We start from the raw sequence: 27,601 nt of genomic DNA on the forward strand, positions 1-27,601 counted from the left end.
TTTCCTTGGTACCAAAATTCAGTAGTCACTTTTCATTTTTTCTCTCACCTGTGACCGGTCTACTGCATATGACACTCTGGTTTTTTCCTCTTTTTGTTTATATGACACTGTGACTTTGCCTTTTCCATTACTATCTCTCTGGTTCTTTTTTCCTAGCCTTTTATAGCTTCTTCTTCCTCTGCCCATCTCTTAAATGACATCCTTCCACAGCAGTCCATCCTTAACTTTATTTTTTATTCCCTGGACACCAAATAATATATGCAGAAGACCAACAAATCTATGAGCAGCTCAGACTTCTAAGTTCCTAATGACTATATCTACATGGCTGCCCTAAGAGCATCCCACCCTCCAAATGTCAAAATGATTTCACTCCCTTCCTCTCTTGGAAACCTGCCTCTACCCCACCTACGTGTGGGTCATTACTATGAATCATGCTTCTAAGCTAGAAATTCAGGGGTCTCTCTCATCATTCAAACCAGTTAATCAATTCCTATTGATTCCACTTCCTAATTATCTCTGCAGTCAATTTTTTGTTTATTCCCAAGACCCTATTTTCAGATCTTCCATATCTCCAATTCTTACAACTCATTTCTCTTTCTCTTTCTAGTTTATTTTCCTTACTACTGAATAGTGTTCTTCCTAAAATGCAGAGTTGATCAGTTTATTCTGCTATTTAAAATCGCTCCAAGACCTCACATTACTTTTGGCAAAAATACAAACATCTTAGCATAGTATAGTTATCTCTTCTGGGTCTGCCTCTTTCCACCTCTCCCATCCCCATCTTTCAGTCCTCAGCTTAGAGTCTTTGTTCATTCATGTGCAACCACTTAACCACCAGGAATTTTCATAACCAGCCATGTACTTTTCTCTCACCTGTCTGCCTTTTGAATTTTCTGTTCCCTTTCCTTGGGGCTGATACCTCTCCCCACCCCCACCCCCATTTCTTCCTTGCCTGACTGATTCCATCTTGCCCTTCAGGACTCCATCAGGCCTCCTCTCATCCGGGAAACAGTCCCTGATATCTTACCTTCCCAAGCTAGTCTTTGTGCCTTTCTGACTTCCCTTGTGTTCTCATAGTATTCCATATTTTTTCTACCATAGCAGTTACTTCCCTATATTGAAGTAGCACAGAAAGTATTCAGTAACAATTTATGAAATAATCTAACAAGTGTAAACTCTGAAAATATATTGGAATTCACAGACTGATGAATCATTACAGTAACCTTCTGCTGTGTTCCTATAGGTGAAGATGCTGGAAGCAGATCTGGTTTCAAAAATGCTACGAGCTGTTCTGCAGTCTCATAAGAATGGAATAGCATTACCCCGGCTCCAAGGAGAGTACAGATCCTTGACTGGAGACTGGATTCCCTTCAAGCAATTAGGTTATCCCACACTAGAAGCCTATCTGAGAAGTGTGCCAGCAGTTGTCAGGATAGAGACTAGTAGATCTGGAGAGGTAAGAAGGTAATTGTGCATGTCAGAAGAGTCACACCAATCCTTAACTGCCTGTCTGGCACTTCCATTCTCATAATTAGGATAGAAGTCAAAGTGAAACATACCAGCTGAGATTGGTAGTGATAGAACAGCATCCAGAGCCTCGATTCTGATGTCTTTTATTTTACCCCCTCAGATTCTTTCCACTGTAAAAATATAATGTTAACCCTGTTAAATTAAAAAATTTTTAATTTAAAGTTTGCCCAGTTTCAATGTCTAAACAGAAAAACTGTACTGGAGGCCTTTACTGCCTAAATATCACACCCACCCATTATAAACCTGGTACAGCTGTATTTGCCTAAGTCACTAATGACCTCCTGGTTACTGAAACTGATATACACTTTTAAATTCTCATCATTTGACCTGGCTCCTAGCTATTCCTGCTGTCTGGAAGCTAGTTTAGTCCCTGATTGATTGATCAGCACTTGGGGTTGTCATAGGGCCCTCCCTACTGTTCTTGTCTTTAGTCCCTTTGTCCCTGGTCTTTTCTCACCTTCACACTTCAGTGATAGTGATCATGTTATTCTACAATTTTAAATCCTTTCATTTCTCTGGAAGAATATTTTATATATAACATGGACAATTGGGTGGTAGCAAGTACATTTTTCATTGCATATACCCTGTGACCCAGCAGTTCCACTCCTTGGTGTCTGTCCAGTGTACAGGGTGGAAGCTATGGACAAACCACCATCTAAGATAAGGCACCCACTTCCCAGAACAGTACGTTTTTCTGGGTACATTTCTACATATGTAAACACATAGAACAGGTCTGGAGTATTTCTCACCAAAATTTAGGATAGTTGTTCTCTGGGAGTGTAGGGGAGACAGTGGAAGGAGGAGAGGGGCCCGGGATTGGGAGAGTGGTCATAGAGGAGGTTCACCCAGTCTAATAAATTTTATAAGGAGATGGTATAAATTAATTAAACATTATATTAATAAAACTTTTTTCAGTGACCCTGAATTTCCCAGACAGATTTAAGCTCTCTTTTCTGTCTGCTTGGCACCTTGTAACACATCCAGTGTAACACTTGACATAATGTTTTCTGTTTAATCTCTTTGCCTCTCTTTCCTTTGTAAGTTTCTTAAGGATAAGTTTTTGGGTTTTTTTTTACCCCTAATAGCTGGTGCTTAATAAATATGTATTGAATGTATAAGTGATTAAGTGTCTGAATGAATTAATAATTTGATAATGTTTCATATAGTTATTATGTTATAGTTTACTCAACTCTTTATTCTCCTGTTCTGGACGTTTTTAATGTTTGACTATTAAAATAGGTTTAACTATTAAAATAACCCTTAATGTACATATTTGGGTATGTAACTTTTCCTTCTTTTAAGTTATATTCTTATAATATATTTTCAGTAATAGAAATACTGAGCCAAAGAATAAGAACACGTTTTGGCTTGTAGTGTGAAGCCTCATTGCTTTCCTGTCCTTAATTTCAACTTAGAATCAAAGACTTTAACACTAGATGGGGCTTTGGAGATCATCTAGTCCCAACAGTCTATATACTTTTTTCAAAAACCCTGTATATCCCACTATTTTTTAAAAAAGATAAAAAGCTAAGTTACTGTATTTTAAGTAGGTGTGGGAGGGGCCAGGGCCTCTGCTTGCCCTGTCTTGCCCTCACACCCCTGAGGCACTTCCAAGGAATCCTGTGGCTCCATTGAATGGTTTGAAAACCCCAGATTTAAGCCCCTCCCTGTTTCACAGCTGATAATACTGAGATTTTGGAGGTAAACTGATTTGCCCCAAGTCACCCAGCTAATCCATTGCAGTGGCAAGACTAGGATTTAGTGACGTTTAGGAGATAATACAAATAGCAGTTATGAGTATTTACTTTGAATTCAGATAGATAGCCTAGCTGGGTGGCTTGAGAAGTTTGCTTAACTTTCCTGAGCCTTTGTTTTCCCATGTATAAAATGGGAATAAAATATATCTCACAGATTACAATGAGTATTATATGCGAATCACAGGATTTTGGGGGCTCATTTGTTAATCCTGTAATACCTAGCGCATTTTAGATGCTTAATAAATGCGTTTAAGGAATAAATGAAATGTTCAATTTAAGAAAGGAAGATTATTCAGTGTGCTAGAGTATGCTTGATTTCTCTTGCAGAAAATATAATTTTGCTCTAACATTATCAAGGAGAGAGAGACATGAACATTTACATACAGTTTGATTTGGGACGGGTAAGCTCACAAAAATCCACTTTTAAAAATCATCCCCCAGGCACCAGTGAATCTGAGAAATGTCTCTTCTTTCACCTTGCCTCTCATAATTAGATTACCTGCTATGCCGTGGCCTGCACAGAAACTGCAAGAATTGCTCAGCTTGTGGCTCGTCAGAGGAGTTCTAAAAGGAAGACTGGGCGGCAGGTTAATTGTCAGATGAGAGTAAAGAAAACCATGCCATTTTTTCTAGAAGGTAAGATCTTTTCACATGCTCAAATTTTAAAGCCTGTCAGTGAACACATTGTCATATGGAAATATTGCTTGCATTCATGATAAACACCTTTATTTGTTAACATTCAAGTATCAGGGGAGAAATCCTGAAGCTAGTATTTCCACGTGAAATAAAGTCAACATTGATAAGCATGACTTACTGAGTGAAGTAGTTACACAGTGTAAAATAACTCAGCATAGATTTTAATTAAACTTAAAATGGCAAAGTGTGGTTTTAGTCTTTATTTTGGGGGAAAGCCTCATCTAGAATGTTGGATGAACTGGGAACCTATGATTTAATATCTTATTTAGGAAATCATATCCTTTAGAATAAATCTATTTTCGGAGAAATATGAATTATATAGTACCCAAAGGTGTTGTAGGCAACTCAGCCTGTGTTTACTGAACAGTTACCTGAAGGAGCTTATAATCACTTCTAAAACTAAATTCTCAAGAAATAGTTCAATGGTAGTGTAAAAGAGTAGATACCTGAATGCCACAATGAGCACTTTAGACAGAGAAGCAGTTATTGTGAGTGAGAATGGGAGTGGAGGGTATCATGGCGAAGGGGAGACTTGAACCCAGACCTCTAATGACTGAAAGAATTTAAATCGATGGAGAAGAGCGGGGAGAACTGAATATGGCTGAGTTTGCTGCGTTTGTGAGAGTATGAGATGACTGCTCCGGAGTGCTAGCTGGTGAGCAGAGGGAGAGTGACGGGCTCGTCGTCGAGCAGATGAAGCCGCGTTTTAAAGAACCTCATCTGCTAAATAAACACCAATCTACTCCTCCTCTACTGACCAGCCCCCAGGTGGCCACCTTGTCACATTCTCACAAACTTCTGAGAATAGAGACCCACAGAAAACATCTGCACAGGGGAGTGACGTCATGAAACCAGGGTTTGGGGAAGCTAATTGATTCCGTTATATATGCCTAACTTCATAGGAAAACCAAAAGCAACCCTCAGACAACCAGGATTTTCTTCAGATTTTTCTGTCAGCAAAAAACCTAATCTACCACTGTTAAGAGACAAAGGACACTCTCTTGGAGTTAAATCTGACGCTGAAATGCCGCCTTACACATTACATGCAACTGTTGGAAATGAAGTGTTCAAAGATGTTCCAGTGCAGAGGCATGTGACCATGTCTACCAACAACAGGTATTTGGGCTTTGTCTGGCTAAAAGGAGAAGTTTATTAAAAATCTGTGTTCAGGGTAAGAAGGGAATACTTTCTGTTTTGTGTAATGTTAAGTTCGCATGTTATAGAGAAATGCATCATTACTAGTTTACTTTTCCTGGCTACCTATAAATGTCATTCTCTGAATATCTCCATTTAATATTTTCTGGGCAAGGGTAGTCTCTCCTTGTGAAATTCATTTTAAAAGCTCTCACAAATTGTTCTTAGATGCTATTTCAGCATAAATTACTTTTTTTGAAAACCTTTCTTACAATTAATTTTGTAAGCTTTAAATAAAATCTGATTGATTTGCGCACTCTACTGTGCTCTAATAATCATACCCATAATTATACATAATTATACACTCATGCATCAGAAGACTGGACTGGCAGTAATAACACAACCTTACACTCTTAGCTTGGATGCTGCCATTTGCTAGTCAGGTGAAATAAGTAATTTCATTTTGGGGGACTGTGGTATCCGCATTTGCCCAATGAAAGTGTTAACTAGGTGATATCAAGGTTCCTTTCTGGCTCCAAATGTTACAGTTTTATGAGATAATTCAGGTCAGCAAACAACAGCCTCTAGACCAAATCTGGCCCATTGCCTGTTTTTGTAAATAGAGGTTTATTGGAACACAGCCACATCCCTTTGTTTATATTTTGTCCATGGTTGCTTTCACATAGCAACTGCACAGTCAAGTAGTTTTGCAGAGACAGTATGGCCTGCAAAGCCTAAAATATGTACTACTGGACCTGCCACAGAAAAAATTTGCCAACTCCTGACATAGATGTCAGTACCACATTCTTCCATCATATTTGTACCTCTACAAAACAAATTTTGTTGTATCATATTCCTTTAAATCAATGTTCAAAAATTCCATTTTTTGTAAAAGATAGTTCCCCTCTTCCCAAGTACTCCCCCCACACTAGAATATTTAGAAAGAATTAATTTTTTTAAGTTACTTAAAACAGTACCATTTTAAAATATTTTGATATTTTTTATCAACTAACTCAAATATTTTTCATAATATACATTTAATGTTGTTTATGGTTAGTTATTATAATTCTAGAAAATACTTAATTAAAACTTGGATCTTGACTCAAAGCACTAATTAGGTCCAGTGTATGACTGAGGTACTGCCTGGTTGTGTGCCTAAATTCTAGGATTCTGAATTGAATCTATAAAATGACAGCAAAATCAGGCATCCTGGATTGTGGGTCCAGGGGTGCATTCTCCACCCACCTCATGTGGTGTCTTCTGCTCCTCACCTAGTAGCACTTCATGGCCCAGGTAGGTGCCTTCCATTTCTGCAAGTAGCACCAGCAGTGATTGAGTGAGAGCCCCGCTAGCACCAAGCAGCCCAAAGAGTGGACCCAAGGTGGTACTCTTTGACCTGCAGCCTAGTGTGCTCCCATCCATCCCACTTAGCAGCACCAGGCCCAGGGAAGTGCATTCACTTCTATGTATAGAACCTACTCTCAGCAACAGGTGAATGCACCAGACTAGAATAGCACCATAAGGGCCCTGAAAACTAAATTATTATTGAAATCACAGCCTACAAAAGTGGGCCAGGAGATATATGATAAACCTAAACAGGGTCACTGCCTGCTAAAACAGGACATTTAAATAGAATCCACTGTCTCCTAACATATGTCCAAATGTCCAAGATACAATTTAAAAAACCAATTGTTATACTAAGAACCAGGAAAATGACAACTTGAATGAGAAAAGACAGTCAGCAGACACCAGCATTGTGATGAATCAGATGTTGGAATTATCTGACAAGAATTTTAAAGCAGCTGTTGTAAAAAAAAAAAAAAAAAAAAAAAAAAAAAAAAAGCTTCAGTGAGCAATTGCAAATACTTTTGGGGAAAAAAAAGAAAAATAGAAAATTCATCAAAGAAAGAGAACATACCAAGGAAAACCAAACAGAACAACCAAAACAAAAATGCACTGGATGAGCTCAGTAGCAGAATGAATATGAAAGAGGAAAGAATCAATAAACTTAGAGATAGTACAATAGAAATTACCCAATCTGGACAATAGAATAAATAGACTTCAAAAGAACAAAACCAAACAAATTAACTAGCTGAGCCTTTATGGACCTGTGGGGGAAATAAGATCTAATACATGTATTATCAGAGTCTTAAAAGAAAGAGCTGAAGGAGTACTTGAAGGTCTAAAGGCTGAAAACTTCTCAAATGTAGCTAAGGCCATAAACCTACAGATTCAAGAATAGGAGATCCCATGTTGGATGAATCTAAAGAATAACACAATAAGACATATCATAATGAAACTCCTGAAAACTAAAGACAAAGAAAAATTCTTGAAAATAGTCAGAAAGAAGTGACACATCACCCATAGGGTGTCAGCTTTATTGACAGTAGATTTCTCACTCACAACCAGGGAGGAACCATGAAGGAAGGAAATGGCACATTTTTCTAGTGCTGAAAGTAAAAAAAACCTGTCAATGACAAATTCTATATCCAGGAAAAGTATACTTCAGGAATGAAATGGAAATGAAGACTTTCTCAGATGAAAGAAAACTGAGAGAATTTGTCACTAGTTGACTTATTCATAAAAAGTGACTAAAGGAAGTTCTCTTAAGAGAAAATAAATAATATTTATATAAATAATATAAAATGGTTTAGAACTTCAGAAAGGAAAGAACAGGATGGGTAAAAACAGATAAAAATAAGTGGCTTATCCTTCTTCCCATGAGTTTATTAAATTATATTAGCTTGAAGCAAAAATTATAACACCATCTGCTGAAGTGCTAATGTCTTAAGACAATTATATTTGTAAAGTAGGGAGGGCAAGGAGACCTGAATGTAAGTAAGGTTTTTACACTTGAAGTGGTAAGACATTGATACCAATAGAATAAGTTACATATATATTGGAATGCATAAAGCAACCAATAAGAAAACTATACTAAAAAACACTATAAATAAATCAGAATGGAAATTTTCTTAAGTTTAATTAACCCACAAGAGTGCAAGAAAAGAGAAATAGAATGAGAAAGGGAGAAAAAAATAGAAAACAAATAATAAAGTGCAGGCTTAAGTCCTAACATGATAATAATTACTTTAAATGTTAAAACACATGAAAAAATGTTCAAATTCATTAGCCATTAGTGAAATGCAAATTAAACCTACTGTGAAATATCACCATGACCCACCTATCAGAATAGCTAAAATAAAAAATATGATACAGTAATGATAGGGGACCTTAACACTCCACTAACATCAATGGACAGATCATCCAGACGGAAAATCAGTAAGATAATAGCGATCTTAAACAACACAATAGACCGGTGGACTTAATAGATGTCTGCAGGATATTGCATCCCAAAGCAGCAGAATATGCATTCTTTTCAAGTGCACTCAGAACGTTCTTCAGGATAGATCACATACTAGGCCACAAAGGAAGCCTCAACAAATTTAAGAGAATAGAATTTTTTTTTTGAAAAGTACTTATGTTTTTATTTAGGAACAATCAGAAGATTTGAAATGCCATTTCAGCCCATTTCAAATTGTGCAAGCAGTTTGTCTGTAGTCCCTTGCCTTATCCAAATCCACAGATACAAAATCTAGGAAATGCACCTTTTGCATTTTAGAAATAGCAGCATCCCCACAGGGGACCTTGTGAGGCCTTGGAGACTTAGCCCAGAGAGGGCAGCAGGCAATTCCTGCCCTGGCACAGCCACAGTCCAAAGGCGGATTCTATCTTTCTGTTAAAAACATTTCCCCAGGGTGAAGAATCCCCTTCCACCCAGGCCTGGTGATGGTCACAGTGCACCTGTGCCCCTCTCTCAGTTTTTTTTCCAACCACAGTAGTATGAAACTAGAAATCAACTACAGGAAGAAAAATGGGAAAAGAACAAACACATGGAGACTAAACAACATGCTACTAAAAACTAACTGGTCAATGAAAAAAATCAAAGAGGAAATTAGAAAATACCTTGAGACAAATGAAAATGGAAATACAACATTCCAAAATCTCTGAGATACAGCAAAAGCAGTTCTGTGAAGGAAGTTTATAGTGATAAAGGCCTTCCTCAAGAAGCAAGAAAGATCTCAAATAAACAACCTAACCTTCTACTTAAAACAATAAGAAAAAGAACAACAACAACAAAAACCTCCCGAAGTCAGCAGAAAAAAGGATATAATAAAGGTCAGAAAGGAAATAAATAGAAGAGAGATCGCAGAAACAATAGAGAAGATCAGTGAGACCAAGAACTGTTTTTTTGAAAAGATAAAATTGATAATAAACCTTCAGCGTGGCTCACCAAGAAGAAAAGAGAGAGGGCCCAAATAAACTAGAAGTAAAAGAGGAGAAATAATAACTGATACCACAGAGATACCAAAATAAAAAATCATAGAATACTATGAACAGTTATATGCCAATGAATTGGACAACCTACAAGAAATGGACACATTTCTAGAAACATACAACCTGCTAAGACTGAATCAAGAAGAAACAGACAATTTGAACAGATGGATCACTAGAAGTGAAATTTAATTTGTAATAGCAAAACTCCAAGAAAACAAAGTTCAGGACTTGATGGCTTCACAGGGGAATTCTGCCAAACTCAGCCAGAACTAATACCTATCCTTCTGAAACTATTCCAGAAAATTAAAGAAGAGGAAACACTCCCATATTCATTCTATGAGGCTACCATTATCCTGATACCAAACCAGATAAAGACACTACAGAAAATTACAGGCTAATATCTTTGATGAATATAGATGCAAAAATCCTCAACAAAACCCAATTTGACAATACATAAAAAGGGTCATATACCATGATCAAGTTAGTTTTATTCCAGGGTCACAGGAATGGCTCACCATTTGCAAGTCAATCAGTGTGATACACCATATTAGCAAAAGGAAAGATAAAAAGTCACATGATCATCTCATTAGACACAGAGAAAGCATTTGACAAAATTCAGCATTTGTTCATGATAAAAACTGTCATTAAAGTGACAGTAAAGGTCGTTTACAGCATACCCACAGACAACATCATATTCAATGATAAAAAGCTGAAAGCTTTCCCGCTAAATTCAAGAACAAAAGGATGCCCGCTCTTGCCACTTCTGTTTAACATGATGTTGGAAGTCCTGACCACAGCAGTCAGACAAGAATTAGGGAAAGTATCCAAATTGGAAGGGAGGAGGTAAAACTGTCACTCTTTGCAGATAACATGATACTTTGTATAGAAAACCCTGAAGTTTCCACCCCAAAACTATTAGAACTAACAAATGAATTCAGCAAGGCTATAGGATGAAAAAGTAATATGCAGAAATATATTGCATTTCTACACACTAATAATGAAATATTAGAAAAAGAAAGTAAAAAAGCAACCATATTAGAAATCACATCAAAAAGAATAAAATAGCTAGGAATAAACTTAACCATGGAGGTGAAAGATCTATACTCTGAAAATTATAAAAGATTGATGAAGGAAATTGAAGATGATACAAAGAAATGGAAAGATCCCAAGCTCTTGGATTAGAAGAATTAATATTGTTAAAATGGCCATACTACTCAAAGCAATCTATATATTTAATGCAATCCCTATCAAAATACTCAGGACATTTCCCACAGAACTAGAACAAATAATACTAAAATTTATTTGGAACCATAGAAGACCCCAAAATGCCAAGGCAATCCTGAGAAAAAAGAACAAAGCTGGAGGTATAACCCTCCCAGGCTTCAGACTATATTACAAAGCTACAGTAATCAAAACAGCATGGTACCGGCACAAAAACAGATACATAGATCAATGGAACAGAATGTAGACCCCAGAAATAAATCTGCACGTCTATGGTCAGTTAATCTACAACAGAGGATGCCATGGAGAAAAGACAAGTCTCTTCAAGAAGTGGTGCTGGGGAAACTGGACACCTACATTAAAACAATGATATTAGAACATTCTCTAGCACTATATACAAAAATAAACTCAGAATAATTTAAACACCTAAACGTAGGACTTGAAACCATAAAACTCCTAGAAGAACATAGGCAGAACACTCTTTAACATAAAGTTGTAGTAATATTTGTTTGGATTTGTCTCCCAAAGCAAAAGAAATAAAAATACTATGTGTGAAATAGACAAACAATAATGGTATATTGTATAACACAGGGAATTATAGCCACTATCTTGTAACAACTTATAATAGAGTATAATCTGCAAAAATACTGAATCACCCACCATGCTGTACACCTGAAACTAACATAATATTGTAAATCAACTATACTTCAATTTTAAAAATAGTGATAGTACTGAATCTGGCAAGGATACAGAGAAAGTGCGTCACTCATACATTGCCGTTAGAAATACAAAGTTGTACAGCCACTCTAGAAAACAGTTGGGGAGTTTCCTTTAAGAAAGTTAAAACATGAAACTACCATATGACCCAGGAATTCCACTCTTGGACATTTATTCCAGAGAAAGGAAAACTTACGTTCACATAAAAAGCGATACACAAATGTCCATAGTAACTTTATTCACAATAGCCAAAAATGAAACCACTGAGATGTCTGTCAGTAGGTGTTCAACAAACTGAGTATATCCACACTAAAGAATACCTTTCAGCAGTGAAAAGGGAGTGAACTATTGATACATGCAACAACTCAACGGATCTCAAGGGAATTATGCTGAGTGAAAGAAACTAATCTTAAAAAGTTAGATACTATGTGATTCTATTTATATAACATTCTTGAAATGACAAAATTATAGAGATAGAGAACAGAGAAGTAGTTGCCGAGAGTTAAAAGTTGGGGAAGGGGAAAGGATGTGGCAAAAAGGGGTAGCAAGAGGGAGCATTGTAGTGATAGGACGGTTCTGGATGTTGATTGTAGTGGTGGTTACACGGACCTCTATGTGTGGTAAAATTACACAGAACTATATGCACATACATGTACATGTAAAACTGGTGAGATTTGAATAAGCTCTGAATTGTACCAATGTCAGTTGCCTGGTTTTGATACTGTACTATGCAAGATGTTACCACTGGGGGAAACTGGGCGAAGGGTACATGGGACTTCTATGGACATTTTTTTTTTTTTTTGGTGAATATCCATGAATTTATGAATATTTCAAAATAAAAGTTTAAAAATTGATAGCAAAAGCTGGTTTTAGTTTTGAGAATTAATATAATATATGCTTTTGTCTCTTGCCTTTCACAGTAAGAATTTTGAATTCTGTGTAGTAGAATGTCTTATACATTCTTGTACAATGATTTCTAGAATTACATACGCAGTTGTCTTCAGCTGTTTTTCTTTGTATGGATTACATTATAGACTATTTTAATTATAGTCTATTAAAGATGTTGTAAAACATCTTCATTAAATCCTTTTTTAAAGAGCATAATGACAAATTGAAAGAAATCTTTTAAGAGAAATCTAAATACCATCCAGTTGCAGAGATTATGGGCAGCCTTTCTAGTTATAAAGTCAAAGAAGTTGCTTTTATCAGAGTAGAATAGCCAAAGATTTTATTTCTAAACTTAAGAAATCTTAAGCAGTAATATTAAGTAGTGTAAGCTATTATGAGTTTAAACATTTTGGATTTACCAAATCTTTTGAGAAGCTGATGAAAGCTATAAATGATCTTCCTAGAAAAATTAATTTATGTACATATACGTGCCTCTTTGTATACTAAAACAGGAGACACATTGGCCCCAGAAGACCATTCTGAAAAATGCTGGTTAAGAACTCATGCCTGCCAGTTAACAAACTAGAAGGTTCTAGAAAAATAACACAACTGATATTCTCTAATATTGTAGGTATCAGTCTAAGTTTACCATGTGTCTACAGTAAAATAGAAAGAGGGATCAAAATTGAGGCTATATAATTGATTTGTGGTTTCTCTGGGAAAAGTTTATTTCTAAAATAATGTAGTTCATCACCATTTTATTTTGTTAAAGTGAAAAGATTATTAAAATGAGGCATTGAATATATTTATGCATTAAAACATAGATGAATATGGTGCTGAAGGCCAGGGTCGCATTAGGCCTAGAAAGAGAGAAGTTGCTGTATGTAAATTGTAGTAAGTAAGATCATGGACTTTGAATATGAATAAAGGACTGTTGGCATTAGCCAGCAGGCAGCATGATTGAAAAGGCCTCTTTCAAATATTAAGCTAAAGTAAATAAATGTAGATTTCTGAGACTTGTAGGTGTAAAACTCATGTACTAAATATTTATAGGAAGCGTTTTCTAAAATATGTTGTTCTGATTACAGAAGTACTTATGTGTACGGTGTAGAAAATTTGCAAAGTATAAAAAAGTAAGTGGAAGAAAAAAAAATCACCTCCAATCCAGACATAAATGTAAACATTTAAAAGTATCTTTCTGTCTTACATAGTTATATACATTTAAAAAAATACAAATTGAGTCATGTATTACTATCTTATAACCTGTTATAAAAGGCACTATATTGTAAACATTTTCCATATCATTAAGAACACATCTACATTATCATTTTTAGTGTCAGGGTAGTCCATTGTCCAACCACCTATTGTTGAATGTAAATGATTTTCTCTATTGTAAGCAACTCTACAGTGAACATATTTGTAGAATAGTCCTTGCATATACTCACAACTAGTTCCTTAGACTACATTGGTAGAAATAGAGCAACTAGATAGGGGATATACACACGAAGGCTTTACTAATTTGTGCTCTAAACAAATTACACCAACTAGATTCTTCTAAAAGCGTATGGGAATGATCATTTACTTGTTCCTGTGCCAACATTGGGCATCAGTTTTTATTTGGTATTCTAAAAGGTGAAAAAATGTAGCTGTGTTTTCATTTCTGTTTCTTTTATTTTAATTCTTAAGAAAGTTACACTTTTTCATATGTTTATTAGCCCTTTTATGGCTTTTATGAGTTACATGTCTTTATCCTTTGGTTTTTTCCTTCCTAAACTGTAAAAGTGATTTATAAATTAAGGATGTTGACCCTTTTGTCCTATAATATGTTGGCAATGTTCCCTCAGTTTATTTAATTATTATATTTTTGATGTACAAAACTTTAAAATTTTATATAGGTACATCTATTAATCTCTTCCTTTACGGCTTCTGCCTTTAGGTGTTATGCTTAGGAAAGCATTTCTACTCCAATATTATGTAAATATGTCTTCTGTTTTCTTTCAGAATTTTTATGGTTTTATTTTTTGCATTTAAATCTTTAGTTCATCTGGGATTTATTTTGTTTTATAGGTGAGAATAGGAATCTTCTTCCTGTTAGCCACATGTCCTAATATCATTTATGACGTAATCCTTTCTTTCCCAGCTGGTTTGACATGCTGTCTTCACCAATACTAAATTGTTGCAAATATATGACTCAAAGTTTCTGGGCTTTCCATTCCTGTCTATTCTTCTGCAGTGCCAAACTATTCAAATATGATAACTTTATATTAAGTGTTAATAACCTTTACTTTCTGCTTCCTTCTCTCTGCCTCCTAACTTGGTTTGTGGCTTTTATCATGTGCTTTTCTTATACCTACTGCCCCTATTACAGCACTTAGTAGACTTTGTTCTTATTTATAGATTCTATCAGTGCATTAATTATCTACTGTGTAACAGATGAACAGATTTAGCAGTTTACAACACATACTTATCCCCTAGCTTCTGTGGGTTAGGCATCTAACAACCACTTAGCTGGGTCCTCTGCTTCAGAGTCTCTCATGAGGCTGCAGACAAGATATCGGCCATGGCTGGGGTCAGCGGAGCAGGAATCCACTTCCAGGCTCAGTCACATGGTTGTTGGCACATTTCATTCCTTTTGAGTTGTTCCTTAGATCTGTCTGGCTATTGGCCAAGGACTGCCTTCAGTTTCTTGCTACATAGGCCTCCCCACATGGCCATTTGCCTCATCACAGCCAGCAAGGGAGAGAGTATGCTGGCAAAGTGGAAATTAGAATCTGTTGTAATCTAATTATTTATAATCCCCTCAGCCTTGAAGTGTCCTATTGATTAGAAGCAAATTACTCAAGGTGAGATTACCACAGCTGTGGATACCAGGAGGCCATCTACTAGCGGCTTACCACAGTCAGTTTTCTCAACTCTGTGTAGTTCATGAGAGTGGTGATATTTCTCTTGTTTATCATTGATCATTACTGTCTGACACAATGTCTAGCACATAATAGTAGATCCTTATTAAATATTAGTGGGATGATAATTGTGTCTCTAATAAATGACATGTTTAAATTTGGGGTTTTTTGGGGGGGAGCAGCGTAAGTATTTGTCTTTTAGGAAACAAAATAATGTCTTTCATACTTATTGTTATAAAACTGGTTTGTACCTTTGTTATCTTACTATGTTTGTTTTTCATGTGTCCCTACAGTTTTCCTTGAATATCTTCCTTTTGTTGTGTTGGCTCTGTTCTTTCCTGTGCAGTAGACCTGTCAGTGCTTGAGCCGTAGCAGTTCCTGCTGTACTTTCACTCCTCGCTCACAACACTCTGCTTTCTACTAGAGCCCTCATAGCTGACTCAAAGCACAGGAAGATTCCAGCTTACATTTTTAGGGCTCTGGTCTAAGGGAGAGGATGTCTGTCTCCCTCCCAGCTCTGCAGAAGTTAAGAGTTGGATATATGTTTTTGGCATCTTCTGTCATTATACAGATGTATTAATACACAAATGTGATGTTCTCATAATGGCAGAGCATCATATACTAAATAAGCTTTTTACTGGTAGCCTACAATCTAATAATTTCTTTTAGAATTAAAATATTTTGATGAGATGTGCTTCATTTCAAAGAATTGATCTAATTTTTAGAGTATTCCATACTATTCAAAAATTGTGAAATAGGCGTACTGTGCCACTACCACCACTCTAGTCCCATAGCCACTGCTGGGCAAGATGTAGTCACTGATTCACTCAGTCGTCCCATTTGTTCTTACCGTTTTAAACATTTACCCTGCTTTGTATGTACCAAGCACTGCCCTAGGCATTAGAAACAAAAATAATTAAGACACTTGGAATCTAGTGAGGGAGACAGAGATGAACACAAATGATTTCTGTGTACGGAGAGGGTGGGGGGTTATTTCTTTGTCCTCGTTTTTGGGAAATCTTTCTACATATATCTAGTATAATTCACATGAAAATAGTGAGGGTAGGACATGGAAAATCTGTGTTTCTAAGTATTAATTAAGGAATCCCCTTTCTGGTTTGAAATGCCACTTTTATTGTGTGCTAGGATATTATGTAAATTGAGTGTTTCTAAGCTTTCTGCTGTTTTACTTAACTGTTCAACTATTTTAAGTGTTGTGCCTTTATAATACATTTCAATATCTGGTGATACAAGTCCTTCATTTCTTAGTTATATTTCAAAATTTCCTTTATGTTCAGCTGTTTATTCTTTGCATCATTTTCTTTATTTTATATTGATAATCCCCTGACTTCCAATTTCTTTTAAACTTCTGGTTAATATTAGCCATTAATATATCATCTCTGGTGAATATGAAACATGAAAGCTGATACCAGGTATTATTTTAATTTTTGCCCCTTTTTGAAATTTTTTTTCCCTTTTTGAAATATTTTAATGACTTTGCTATTCAATGCCACAGAGACTTTAAATGAAAAGTATAGCATTTAAAATTTGGTATTGGCTTTGCTATTTGAATTTTAATTTACTTCTTTTTTTATACTGTAGGTTTAGCCCAAAGGCATCCCTTCCACCACCTTTTCAGATGCATCTCTCAAGAACCTTTACTAAGGAAATGAGTGGTATGTCTTCTAAACATTGTCTTCATGATACATTACGGCTTCTGGAACCTCAGAGCCCCAAGAAAAATATCTGGTGGTGGCTTTTGACTTTTGCACTCACCTTCTCCTACTTGGAATATATTTCTCCTCCCCTCTTCCTAATTTCTTTAAATTTTGAATTGAAGTGATGTACAGGGAAAATATTATCTTCAAGGATATCATTACTCTGACTTAAGGCCTTTCTCACAGCAGACCTATTCTGTTTTACCTCCACATGTCACCTGCAGAGATCCTTGTGTCCCTTGTCACTCACTCATTAGAGAATAAGATTTAAAGTACGTAAATGTGGGACATCAGCTCATAAAATAGTTTCAGATACTCAGATACCATGTAAAAGCTGGTCTCCTAAACTCTGTGCAGTGACTACTGAGCATCTTAATATGAATATAAGTGATTCCTCAGGTTATAAAATCCAAAAGGGCTATTAAGAAAATGATAGGAAACATAATAAAGTCGAAGAATCTGAAGATTGGAAATGCACCCACTTACCTTGCCTCCTCCACCCAAAGTGTAAATCGTCTGCTCTTTGACCCACTCTAGGGACACTATTTTCAGAATTAGTATTTATGCTGCATGAAATTTAAATGTGATTTTAAATGATTTGCTGCTGTAAGTGTGATTCTTACTGAGTTGAAATCATTTTTTTCCATGGGAATACATTTCCAGTATTTCTGATGGAAATAAATTGAACAATTAATTGTGTTTGTATCGATCACTTTAACATATGTATTTTCTGAAAAATGGCTATTCAGTAAAGTTGTATACCCTTTAGAGGTTGTAAATTCTTTAAATTAGAGTAAGCTTTTTCTGCAGAACCAAAAGAACTTGTTTCAGGAGGATTGCAATTCACCCAGCAGCTGATTTACACACATTTATATATAACTTCTCTCTGCTAGTAGCGCGGAGTGCTTCCTTGATTTGTTAACAAAAGGTACAAAAGCTTAAATGACTGTAGTGGCCCCACAGAGCAGGTACATTTGCAAGGACTCCAACTGTGTGTCAGCTGCTGACACTCTCTTTAAGAGAGGGACTGGCCAGTTCTGAGAAATTCATCTTTTCCTTCTTCCTAGTTCTTTTATTTATCATTATTTGGCAAGAACTTTATAAATCAGCTATGCCTTTAATAGGAGATACTTCTGGACATTCTGGACCCTTCTGTTTGCTGAGCCAAACTAAGTGTCAGCAAGGCCGTGGAGGGGTAAGGCAGAGTTAGTATCCAGCTATCCTCAAGTAACAGCTCTCCCTTTGTCTTCCTGGCATCCTCAGAGGTCAGCATCCCCAAACCAGCCTATGTGTGTCTCTACCAGCTTGTTTAAAAATGAAATAAAATTATTGAATCTCACCAGAAATACTATCTTCTTAAACTATGAACGTATTTTGTTTATAGGTGGTCATTTTTAATATACCTCTAATCTGTATCCTAGTGAAATTTAGAAGAGGTTTGGAATGAGTTTCATAGTTCTTAAAATGCCAGAAATGTCAGCTATAGTGGACAATTAAATTTCTTTATTGCCTCAGAATGTTAACACAGGCATTCTAAGTTGTAAATAAAAAATAAATGTGAGTAAGAGAGCTAGCCAAAACTTTTTAAGTATTCATTTATGAAAAATAAATGATTTGGATTGGGGAAATAAAAACAAATCATTAATAACTATCTATGGACACCAGATCTATTACTTATGTTTATAAACTGAGGCTAAGATGATTATTACAGGTGGATCAACTTTTGAACTTCTGTTTATTGCTATATTATTTTTTCTCATTAATAAAGGGAAAAATTGATCAAATCTTAAAACCTGGACAATTACTTTTATAAAATGTTCTTTGATTTTACTGTTAAGGCATTATCTTATGCTTTGTAGAGTATAGCTTTAAATTCAATATTACATATATGCTATTATTGTCTAAAATTTAACCTTTCTTAGTTGCAATTAGAAAATGATTGGTTAAATAATAAATTTCATTATTCTTTATGAAGCAAGATCATCCTGATGTTTAAATTAAACTATGAAGTACCCTTGTAAAATAAAGGGGCTAGGCTCCCTCTCTGGGTGGCTGTTGACCCTGGTTATTTCAGGGTTAAAACTTAGAATGAAGTTGACATCTGCCTAATCCTGCTTTCTTCCAAGTCTCTTGACCCCTACAAGCCTGAAGAATAATAAAGCCTAGAGACACAAATACTAGGTAATGGGAGTAATCTAAAGTGTTAAGCATTCTGGTTAATTCTATCATTTTTTTAATTTAAAGATAATTTAAATCAGGCTGTTGAAAAGCCAAATGTCACGCCTCCTGCCTCTTACACTTATAAAATGGATGAGGTTCAAAACCGCATAAAGGAGATACTAAACAAGCATAACAATGGCATTTGGATATCTAAGCTTCCACATTTTTACAAAGAGTTATATAAAGAAGAACTTAATCAAGGAATTTTACAACAGTTTGAACACTGGCCTCATATTTGCACGGTACGTTTCTTCTTATTCCTCCCTTCTGATGCCACCTCCCTGCCCTGCTTTCAGATTTTGAGTTGTTAGTCATAGCACCTTTTATCTGGGGAGCATGAAGCACATTGCATAATTTTGCTCCATTAACCTTTATCCCTATGATTAACACATCTCTCTCAAGGTTGAGGGCTGTGTGTGTCATAATTTCTGCTTTTATATATTTTGTTTTAAAATCATCTTTAAATGTGTTTAATATATGCTAACATATATACCATTTTGTATTGAACTGTTGCCCATAGATACTGATGGCTATGTCATTGTAATCACTTCAGCTTACCAGTAATAGAACATTTTTTGTTAGCCTCAGATTTTATATGATTGTTCCTCAGCATTTTTAAAGATATTCAGCTGAACAAATTTTACTTATTTTGTCTAATTCTTTATAGAGTACCATTTTTTAAAATTAACGTAGGGTTCACATTTTAAATTTTTACAAACTTCTTTGGAGAAAAAAATTGAAAAGTGAGCTGTTCAGTTCTCATACCTGTTCCTACTTGAGTATTTATTATAATAAAATGATGGATCAGAGTAGTTTGTTAGAAATCTTATTAATTCAGCCAGAAATAGAGACAACTAGATTCTTAAACCAAAGTAATTAATTTTCAGATATTTCTTAATGTTTTTATTTACATAGAATACATTCAACAGCATAACTGTTATAAATGGTAGGATTAACAGCGACTTGGTACTTCTAAGCTTATAAGTGCTTGGTGCTTCTAAGCTTAAATATGCATGACAGTTATTGTTTGATAGAAGGCTTTCATTTCTTTAACTTAATATGTATTTTGGCCCCTAACCCTCTTGGGCAGAATGTAGGCCATTCCCTCTTAAAAGCACCTGGCCAAAGGCAGCATGTATTTTTGTAACTACTTTTCCCTCCAGGGCACTTGACCAACTCAAGTCCCCTGGGCTTTCCAAGCAGGAGTCATCCATCCATCCATCCATCCAGCTATCTTATTTGTTCATACATCATTTATTGTGCACCTCCAGGTACCAGTCACTGCCTTGGGTGCTAAGAACAATTCAGGGCAATGTGACATGCTGATGAATATACAGTGTGAAGTGGAAATATCAAACTCTGGAAATATGGTTGTTTCCCTACTTAAAAAGTCATGAATGTTTAATGATCTTAAGAATGTTACCCCTGATTTATATTTAATGTGGGGTTGTTCTTACAGTGGGAATTCCTAATTCATTTCATTTTTACTCCTTTTCGGGAAGAGTATTCTCACTTGATTCAGGCTTAGCAGCATTGAGGACCCCCTTGGTTTCCCTAATCTTGGAATTTTTGAGGTTTCACCAGGCTGCTCAGTTTGAAGGTTCAGGGCCTGGAGCTCCTTCTTGGACAGCATATGGTTCTTTTATTTTTTAAATCCATAGACATTCATGAATGTATGTCTTCAATGAACTTAGAGCCCCTTTTACTGTCACAATAAACATATAAGTCACTATTATACTTTGATAAAGAAGTTATCTTTGGAGTAAACAATTTTAAATTAACTTCATAGACTCTTCTTAATGTATTATGTTTCTGATTATTTTATACTGCATGATAATTACTAGTATTTGTATAGCTTAATTTATAGCTTTTGGGGGGAAATTTTCATCCTTGCTAGTCTACATATCTGCAAAGCCTCGAAATTTCTCTTGCTAGGATTGCAAGTGAGAGAGTACCTGTCTCTTTGACGTTAAAATTTTATTGAAGATGGATGGTTTCCTACTAAATTTCAGGTGCACAACTGATACTTAATTTTTTGACTTCTCAGATGCATTTTTGTGGCATGATTACTTTCTGTCCAGGCAGTGAAGGGTAGAACATGAAGCAGAAATGTAATATGTCTTCCTTGTTTCTATGCTGTGCCTCAACTTTGAATAGGACTGTTGAGAAGCAATCACACTCAGTTTTTAGATACGAGAATTTGCTTGGTGAAGTATTGTGTCTAGGATGACAAAAACTGCCAGTCTTAATTATGTCTATTGACATTTTTCAAAACTGTTTTTTCTAATAGCTCTGAATATTGTTTAACAGTCTGCTCATAAACAGTTTTAAAAACTGTTACATCATGGTTATTTTTAGACAGTTTTAAACAGTTACACCATGGTTATTTTCCCTTTTTCTGACTTCTTGCTTTTCACTTTGCTGAAAAGCAGAAACACTGGGAGCATGCCCAGGGCTGTTTCTCCTATAAACAAGGTCAGACAGGTTCAAACACCGTACAGAAATTTTAAGGTAAAAAGGGCTTAGTAATGTGTGCCTCTCTATATGACTTGTTGTGAGAGGTAATGTGAGGTTGCTTTTCTGGAACTTGAGACAGAAAACTTCCCTGCAGGGCCCCATAGTACAGTAGAGAGTTTGGGCTTTGGAATTAGGTTTTTGCCTTAGCCATTTCTTAGCTATATTTCTTTCATCATGCAAATCAGGGCCTCAGTCTGCTTTGAAATGTGACTTTCTACCCATCTCTTAGAGTTATTAGAATTAAATGACAAAAACTGTAAAAAGCAGCTGTCAGTACAGTACAGACACATAGCAGGTGTATGGGAAAGGCAGCTATTATTTTTTGAGGGGCAGCCCAGTTTAAATGAAAGCAGGTTAAAACCCACTGTAAACCAGAGGCATGCCCAGCAAACTACAGAGGAACTTACTTCTATGAAAACAGAGGAAACTGAAGGGGGCAGAACAAAAGTTTAAATTGAAAAATAAGGAGCAGTGGATAAAGGGATTGAGTGAGACTCCAAGATGCAGTGAGTTTCTGCCATCCCAGAGGAGCAGATCCTGCTCCCCACAAAGGTGATGAGACTTGGCTAGAATGTACAGTGAAAGCCACAGCTGCCAGCCAAGATCATCCCAGAAAGATCTGCAGCACATTTAACCAGGGTAATGTCTTCCTAAAGGGACCTGTGAGCAAGAGCCTAACCTTGGGCCAGAGTGAAATTTATCCGAATATAAATAGTTGCAGTTAGCATCAGTATGACGTTCTTACTGGGAAGAGGGATGGGAGTGAAAGAGAGTATTAGCCTTGAGATACACAGAGTCTATAAAACTACTCGTCCAAGATGGTAGAGGAAGAGTTTCTCTGGGTAGATGGTTTGTGAACAGTCAGGGGTACCCTCTGCAAGGAACTTTTCACCTTTACCTTTTATTAACTTCCTGGGAAATATGCCACAAACACTTGTGCTTTAAGAGAAGCGACTAAAAATTATAACCCTTTCTGAGTTATGTTGGACGTAGAGTGAAGCATCCGTGAACCACTGCAGGGAGGGTGGCAGAGTCGGTGGTCTGGGATGCTGAGCCGGACAGGTGTGGCTTGTCTCAGGGTGTTTTCCTGTGTGCAGCATGTGCCCCACGCACTTCCATAGAGGCTTCGGGTTTGAACCTATCAGTTTTGTCTTTATTGAGCCCCATTTCCTCTTCTCGTTCTCAGTTGTCTAACTTTTCCAGCACTTCTCAGCTTTAGCTCAAAGAGACTGAGCTCTGAAGGAGGTCCTCAACCAGTCTTTCTTTCTGTGAACTGGCTAATCATAAGGTGTAGTCTTCTTTGATGTTTTCGTTGTTGCCAGATACCTAGGGGTCTTTATTCACTGCTGAAATTGAGTTTTTTAATTGGTTTGGTTTTGAATGTCAAACCATTACTAATGCTTGAAGTGCTGAAAGGCAGGTCTCCAGGTAAATATGAGTTTACCGTACTGTCTCAGGTTTGTATTGGGTGGTGACCATATAAAATGAAATTTAGAACTTAATTTAAAGCTTCAGCACAAAGAACCGCTACTCAGTGGGAAAAAAAAATTGTGGCTGAATGAGACCCATACAACTGCTTTGGAAAACTTTTTGATTTAATTGGACAATACCAATTCCTTTATAGAATCCCAACGAAAATTCTAATTCCGTAAGAAACAGTAAGTTTACCTCAGCAGCCCCACGCTGCAGAGTTAGTAGGTGAGCCTTCATCGACTCAAAGGAGTTTGGCTTCGAGAACTTTACAGCACAAGTAAATTAGAAAGGAAGAAGTAAAGACCTCTTAGAGTTCAGAAGAAAGTTTCTAGGCATATAGGATGAAGACTTTTATTTATGTGAATATACAGGACACCTGAAGAAGGTGATGTTTTAAGTCCTTGAGTCTCACATCTACCAAACCCAAACTGTCAACTCCAAATTTATGAAAACCCAGAGGGATGTGAGAGAAGTAAGTTGTGATATCAAATGAGACAGAAATCAAGCTAAATATAATGAACTTGTGGAAATAGAAAGTTTAAGGCATGTTAGATACTAAAATCTTCTGATGATTGCCTGAGGATATGGCTTGAACTCCATCGTGTAGGGAGTTGATCTTTTATGTTACCTACCTGTCTCTGCTGTTGGAAAGTGGAGGTGAGGGTCCATACGTGGTAAATATATGGAGTTTCAGGTCATGCCCATTCCCAGTCATTGGACTGGTGATTTTTCGAGTGGGTATTAAAACCAAAGAGAAAATGTAGAGCCACAAAACAAAGAAAACATGGAGGAAAATGGCAGGATAATGGTCCTCAGACCTCTCCTACAGAACAGGAAGCCTTTTGACCCCCTCCTCAGGTATGTACCTGAATCAAGTACACTAAAGGAACTAGAAGTTGTAAAAGCACCCTCCTGAGAGATCCAACTGGAATGGTTATTAGCAACTGATTATCACACTAGGAAAATAATAAAAGCCATGTTTCAAGTAGCTGTTGATTACCTTGGTCATTTGTGAAGGCCAGAAGAGAGCTGTTCTGTTTTGGGGGATGAGACAAGGTATCAACATGTAAATCTGGTCAGATGCACCAGAGCACAGTGAAGGATGGACAGCGTACTGTGACCCACAATGTCTTGCCTTCGGGGAGATTTCTCATAGGCTGAGGATAGACATAGTAATAGGTGTCTTTCCTAAATCTATTGACCAGAAAATTAAGAAGAAGCAAGACACATTGTGGAAGACAAATGGTGATCATATTAGAATGCCTGGGAAAAGCAAATTTCAGTTTTATGAAAAATTTAAAACAGCTTATATTGAAAAAATTAATTTGTTTTAAATTATATATATATTTTAAGATCTTAGCAATATGAGGTTTCATGATTTGTCCCTTTGAATTGAGTAACTCTTCAGCCATTCTCCAAAGATTAGTTACTGAAGTACGTGGACCAGGTATTTTTTTCCATATCACTAAATTTATCCATGAATTTTTATCTAACATGTTGAAGGACATCTGAAACAACTCCAGTTAGTATCAGGTTCAGTTCCTAAAGTCGGGCCTATGTTTAATCTTAGTAAATGCAAATTTGAATTTAGTGAGGCAAAGTCACCGGAGAACAAAGTGGCATTTAGGCACATAGCCAGCCCTCTAGAGATAAGAAGCAGCCAGTAAAAAATGGAAAGTGCCAACAATTCAAGGAACTAGTCGTTTGGGGATTGGTGGTGGTGGGGTGGGGTATCTGCTTTAAACAATGAAAGTAAAACTGCTGAGGAAAGAAATCTGCCTTCTAATTCAGATGATTATTTGGCCATTGTTTGTGCTTTGGATTATTGGCCAAAAATCTCCTTTGTAGGCTGACTGGCAAATCTTGATTTGAATGCTGCAGACACAGCCCAAGAAGCTTACTACTTCCAGATATCTCTAAGCATTATTCTGGAATAAAGGCCAGAAAAGTGGGAATTCTGCTCTTGCCCTGAACAAATTCACATCAAGTAGACCTAATGTTCATAACTTCTGTTAAGGTATTAATCCCTAGTTGAAAGAATTTAGTGTGCTTGTCATGGTCAGAGGTAATGTTTAGAGGTTTGACAAAGTGCGTTGTTAGGTAGTTGGTCCTGATTGCATCTAAAGCACTGATGGGAATGGAAGCTTTGGGACCAGAAGTTGGGGAGAATGTTAAACACTGAGGTATCTCATATTCCCAGTTCACTCACTGGAAAGAAAAAGACCATAAACCTGCAGGGCTGTTAACCCTCCTTTGGGTTAGAAGAGGCTCTGTGGACAGTTAGGGCAGGAGGCTTGTGAGAGTTATTTTAGATGAATAAAACATTCTGCGTTCCACAGAAATCAGCCTCTACCATCCACTTCAGAGAAGGTGTTGCAAAGAGTTGAGAAGATGTTGTTAGGTGAAGGCTGAAAATGGGTTTTCAGAGGGCCCAGAAGTTTCGGCTGACTTTGGATATGGAGGACTGCCAAGTCTAAATCTAAAATTATAATAACCAGGATTTTGTATGACAAGTGAATAACTCACATAGAAATAGAATTCTATTTTATTTTTCCATTTTCTCAAAAAGTATGTTTCTCAAACCTTCCCCAGATACCCAGTCTGTATTCTTGTATCTCGAGTGTCTTTAAAGCACACTGAAGATTGGTATTTTAAGTTTCCAGACTTTAAAACAGGAGTCTCTAGAGAGGTGGACTAACCATTGGGAGCAAAATGAGGAGTGTCCCAAATGTTTGTGTTTCTGGGCTTAAAATTAAAGACACAAACGATGAAAATCATATAAATACTATTCAGAGTGTCACAAGGTGTCAGCAGGAGTCCACTAGTTATGTCGGGGGATTCCTGAAGATGATAAACATGGGCTAGTTTGCCTCTGCCTTGATTGATGCTTTAGGTTTTTCAGGCATGGACTTTTCCCAAAACTTAAGCACACATTGGCAAAAGAAAACGAGGAAGAAAACCTAACGTTTTGTACTTTTATTACCATTCATTCTCCTCTTATTTATCATCTAGAATATATAGTCAGACTAAAAGGAATCAATCTTAGTATTAAGTCAGCTAAATCTTTTGACTTATTAAAGCTTTTCTCTGATAACAAGAAAATACCTTCTTTACACATACATACAGTTGACCCTTCAACAGTGTGGGGGTTGGGGCACCAACTTCCTTTGCAGTCGGAAACCCTTGTATAGCCTACAGCCCTCCATATGCACGCTTTCACATCCACATATTCAACCAGCCACGGATCATGGAGCACTGGAGTGGGTATTTAAAGAAATCTGCATGTAAGTGGACCCATACAGTTCAAACCTGAGTTGTTCAACGATCAACTGTAACTATGTTGTCTCTTCCTAAGCATTATATAGAAAATGAGTAAATGAAGTCAATGTTCTTTACTAACAAGATACGCATCCAGAATATTTTATTATTCTTTTCTTCTTGAGAAAAGGGGTACTTCTTATAAGCTTGTATTATTAACTTAGTGGTCTGGAGTAGTCCTAAGGGCTTAAATTTCAGCTAAGCACTGGATGAATAGGACCTGACAAAATAGAAACATTTCAGAGGGCTATAAATACTAACTTCAGTCTAGTCAGAGGTTGAGAAACTTTTTGTAGAGGACCAGATAGCAAATATTTTAGATTTTGCAGGCCAGGAGCTATGTGACTGTCACCCACAGTCGGAACAGCTCCTTGACTCCAACTCTGCTGCTGCAGTGCACAGCACCTGTCCACACTACAGAGAGCGTGCCTGGGTGCCAGTGAACCTTCATTTCTGTACACTGAGTTTCATGTCATTTTCATGACACGAAGTAATTCTGATGTTTTTCAACCATCTAAAAATATAAAAATCATTCTCAGCTCACAGGCTACATAAAAACAGGTAGCACACTGCATGAGGCTGCAGCCTGTGGCGTGCTGACCCCTGGTCTGGAAGTGGAAAGGCTCAGAGCTTGGAAAGATAGTGCCGTACATCAGCGTCTCCTCTCCTCCTTCTCTTGTGAAAAGAGGTGCCATCAAGCCGTGCCTCTTGGGAATGTCATGCAAAAAAATTGGAGATTGAGCGACATACAAAGGCTGGGCATTTTAAAGTCTTGTTCATTGGAGGGACAGCAGTTTTAGCTAACTTTCTACTGTGATTGTTGGAAAAAGTGTAACTTACCTCTGGAGTATCCTTTCTAAACAATGAAAAGCTGAGGATTTTCTCAGGATATTGCAAGAAGAAGAGAGACAACACTTCGATTTTGCCTGAATATTTCCTAGCTTTCTTCCCAGTGGTTTATTCCCAACAACTCTGATACCTTTTCATAGTCTCGTTCCCCCTTATATTCTGTCCATTTGGTAAGCTGTTGCTTTGGATTTGGCAGAGAGAGCTAGCTGAGACGTGTGATGGACAGGACAGAGGCATCCATGATTTCCTCAGGTTGTTGGAGGTGAGATGCTTCGTAGGATGCCTCAAATTCATACTATTTCATTCCCCTGCTTTTTTTCTGAAGTGC

At 36.7% G+C, this 27,601-nt stretch overlaps 1 protein-coding gene across 3 annotated transcripts in view; it reads left to right on the forward strand.

The window, feature by feature from the left end:
* The window catches only part of TDRD7 (tudor domain containing 7), a 63,263-nt gene that overhangs the window by 10,736 nt on the left and 24,926 nt on the right, over positions 1-27,601 (forward strand). For 2 of the 3 annotated variants that reach the window (XM_074361866.1, XM_074361865.1), the window contains 5 exons: positions 1,244-1,456; positions 3,782-3,923; positions 4,886-5,099; positions 16,781-16,854; positions 19,141-19,358. In XM_074361866.1, coding sequence (XP_074217967.1) covers positions 1,250-1,456; positions 3,782-3,923; positions 4,886-5,099; positions 16,781-16,854; positions 19,141-19,358 — 855 coding nt within the window. In that variant the 5' untranslated portion in view covers positions 1,244-1,249. Of the gene's footprint in view, positions 1-1,243; positions 1,457-3,781; positions 3,924-4,885; positions 5,100-16,780; positions 16,855-19,140; positions 19,359-27,601 lie in introns of those variants that run through there. The other variant, XM_045515220.2, reaches the window with a different exon arrangement.

This window comes from Camelus bactrianus, chromosome 4, assembly GCF_048773025.1.
Source record: "Camelus bactrianus isolate YW-2024 breed Bactrian camel chromosome 4, ASM4877302v1, whole genome shotgun sequence".
NCBI lineage: Eukaryota > Metazoa > Chordata > Mammalia > Artiodactyla > Camelidae > Camelus > Camelus bactrianus.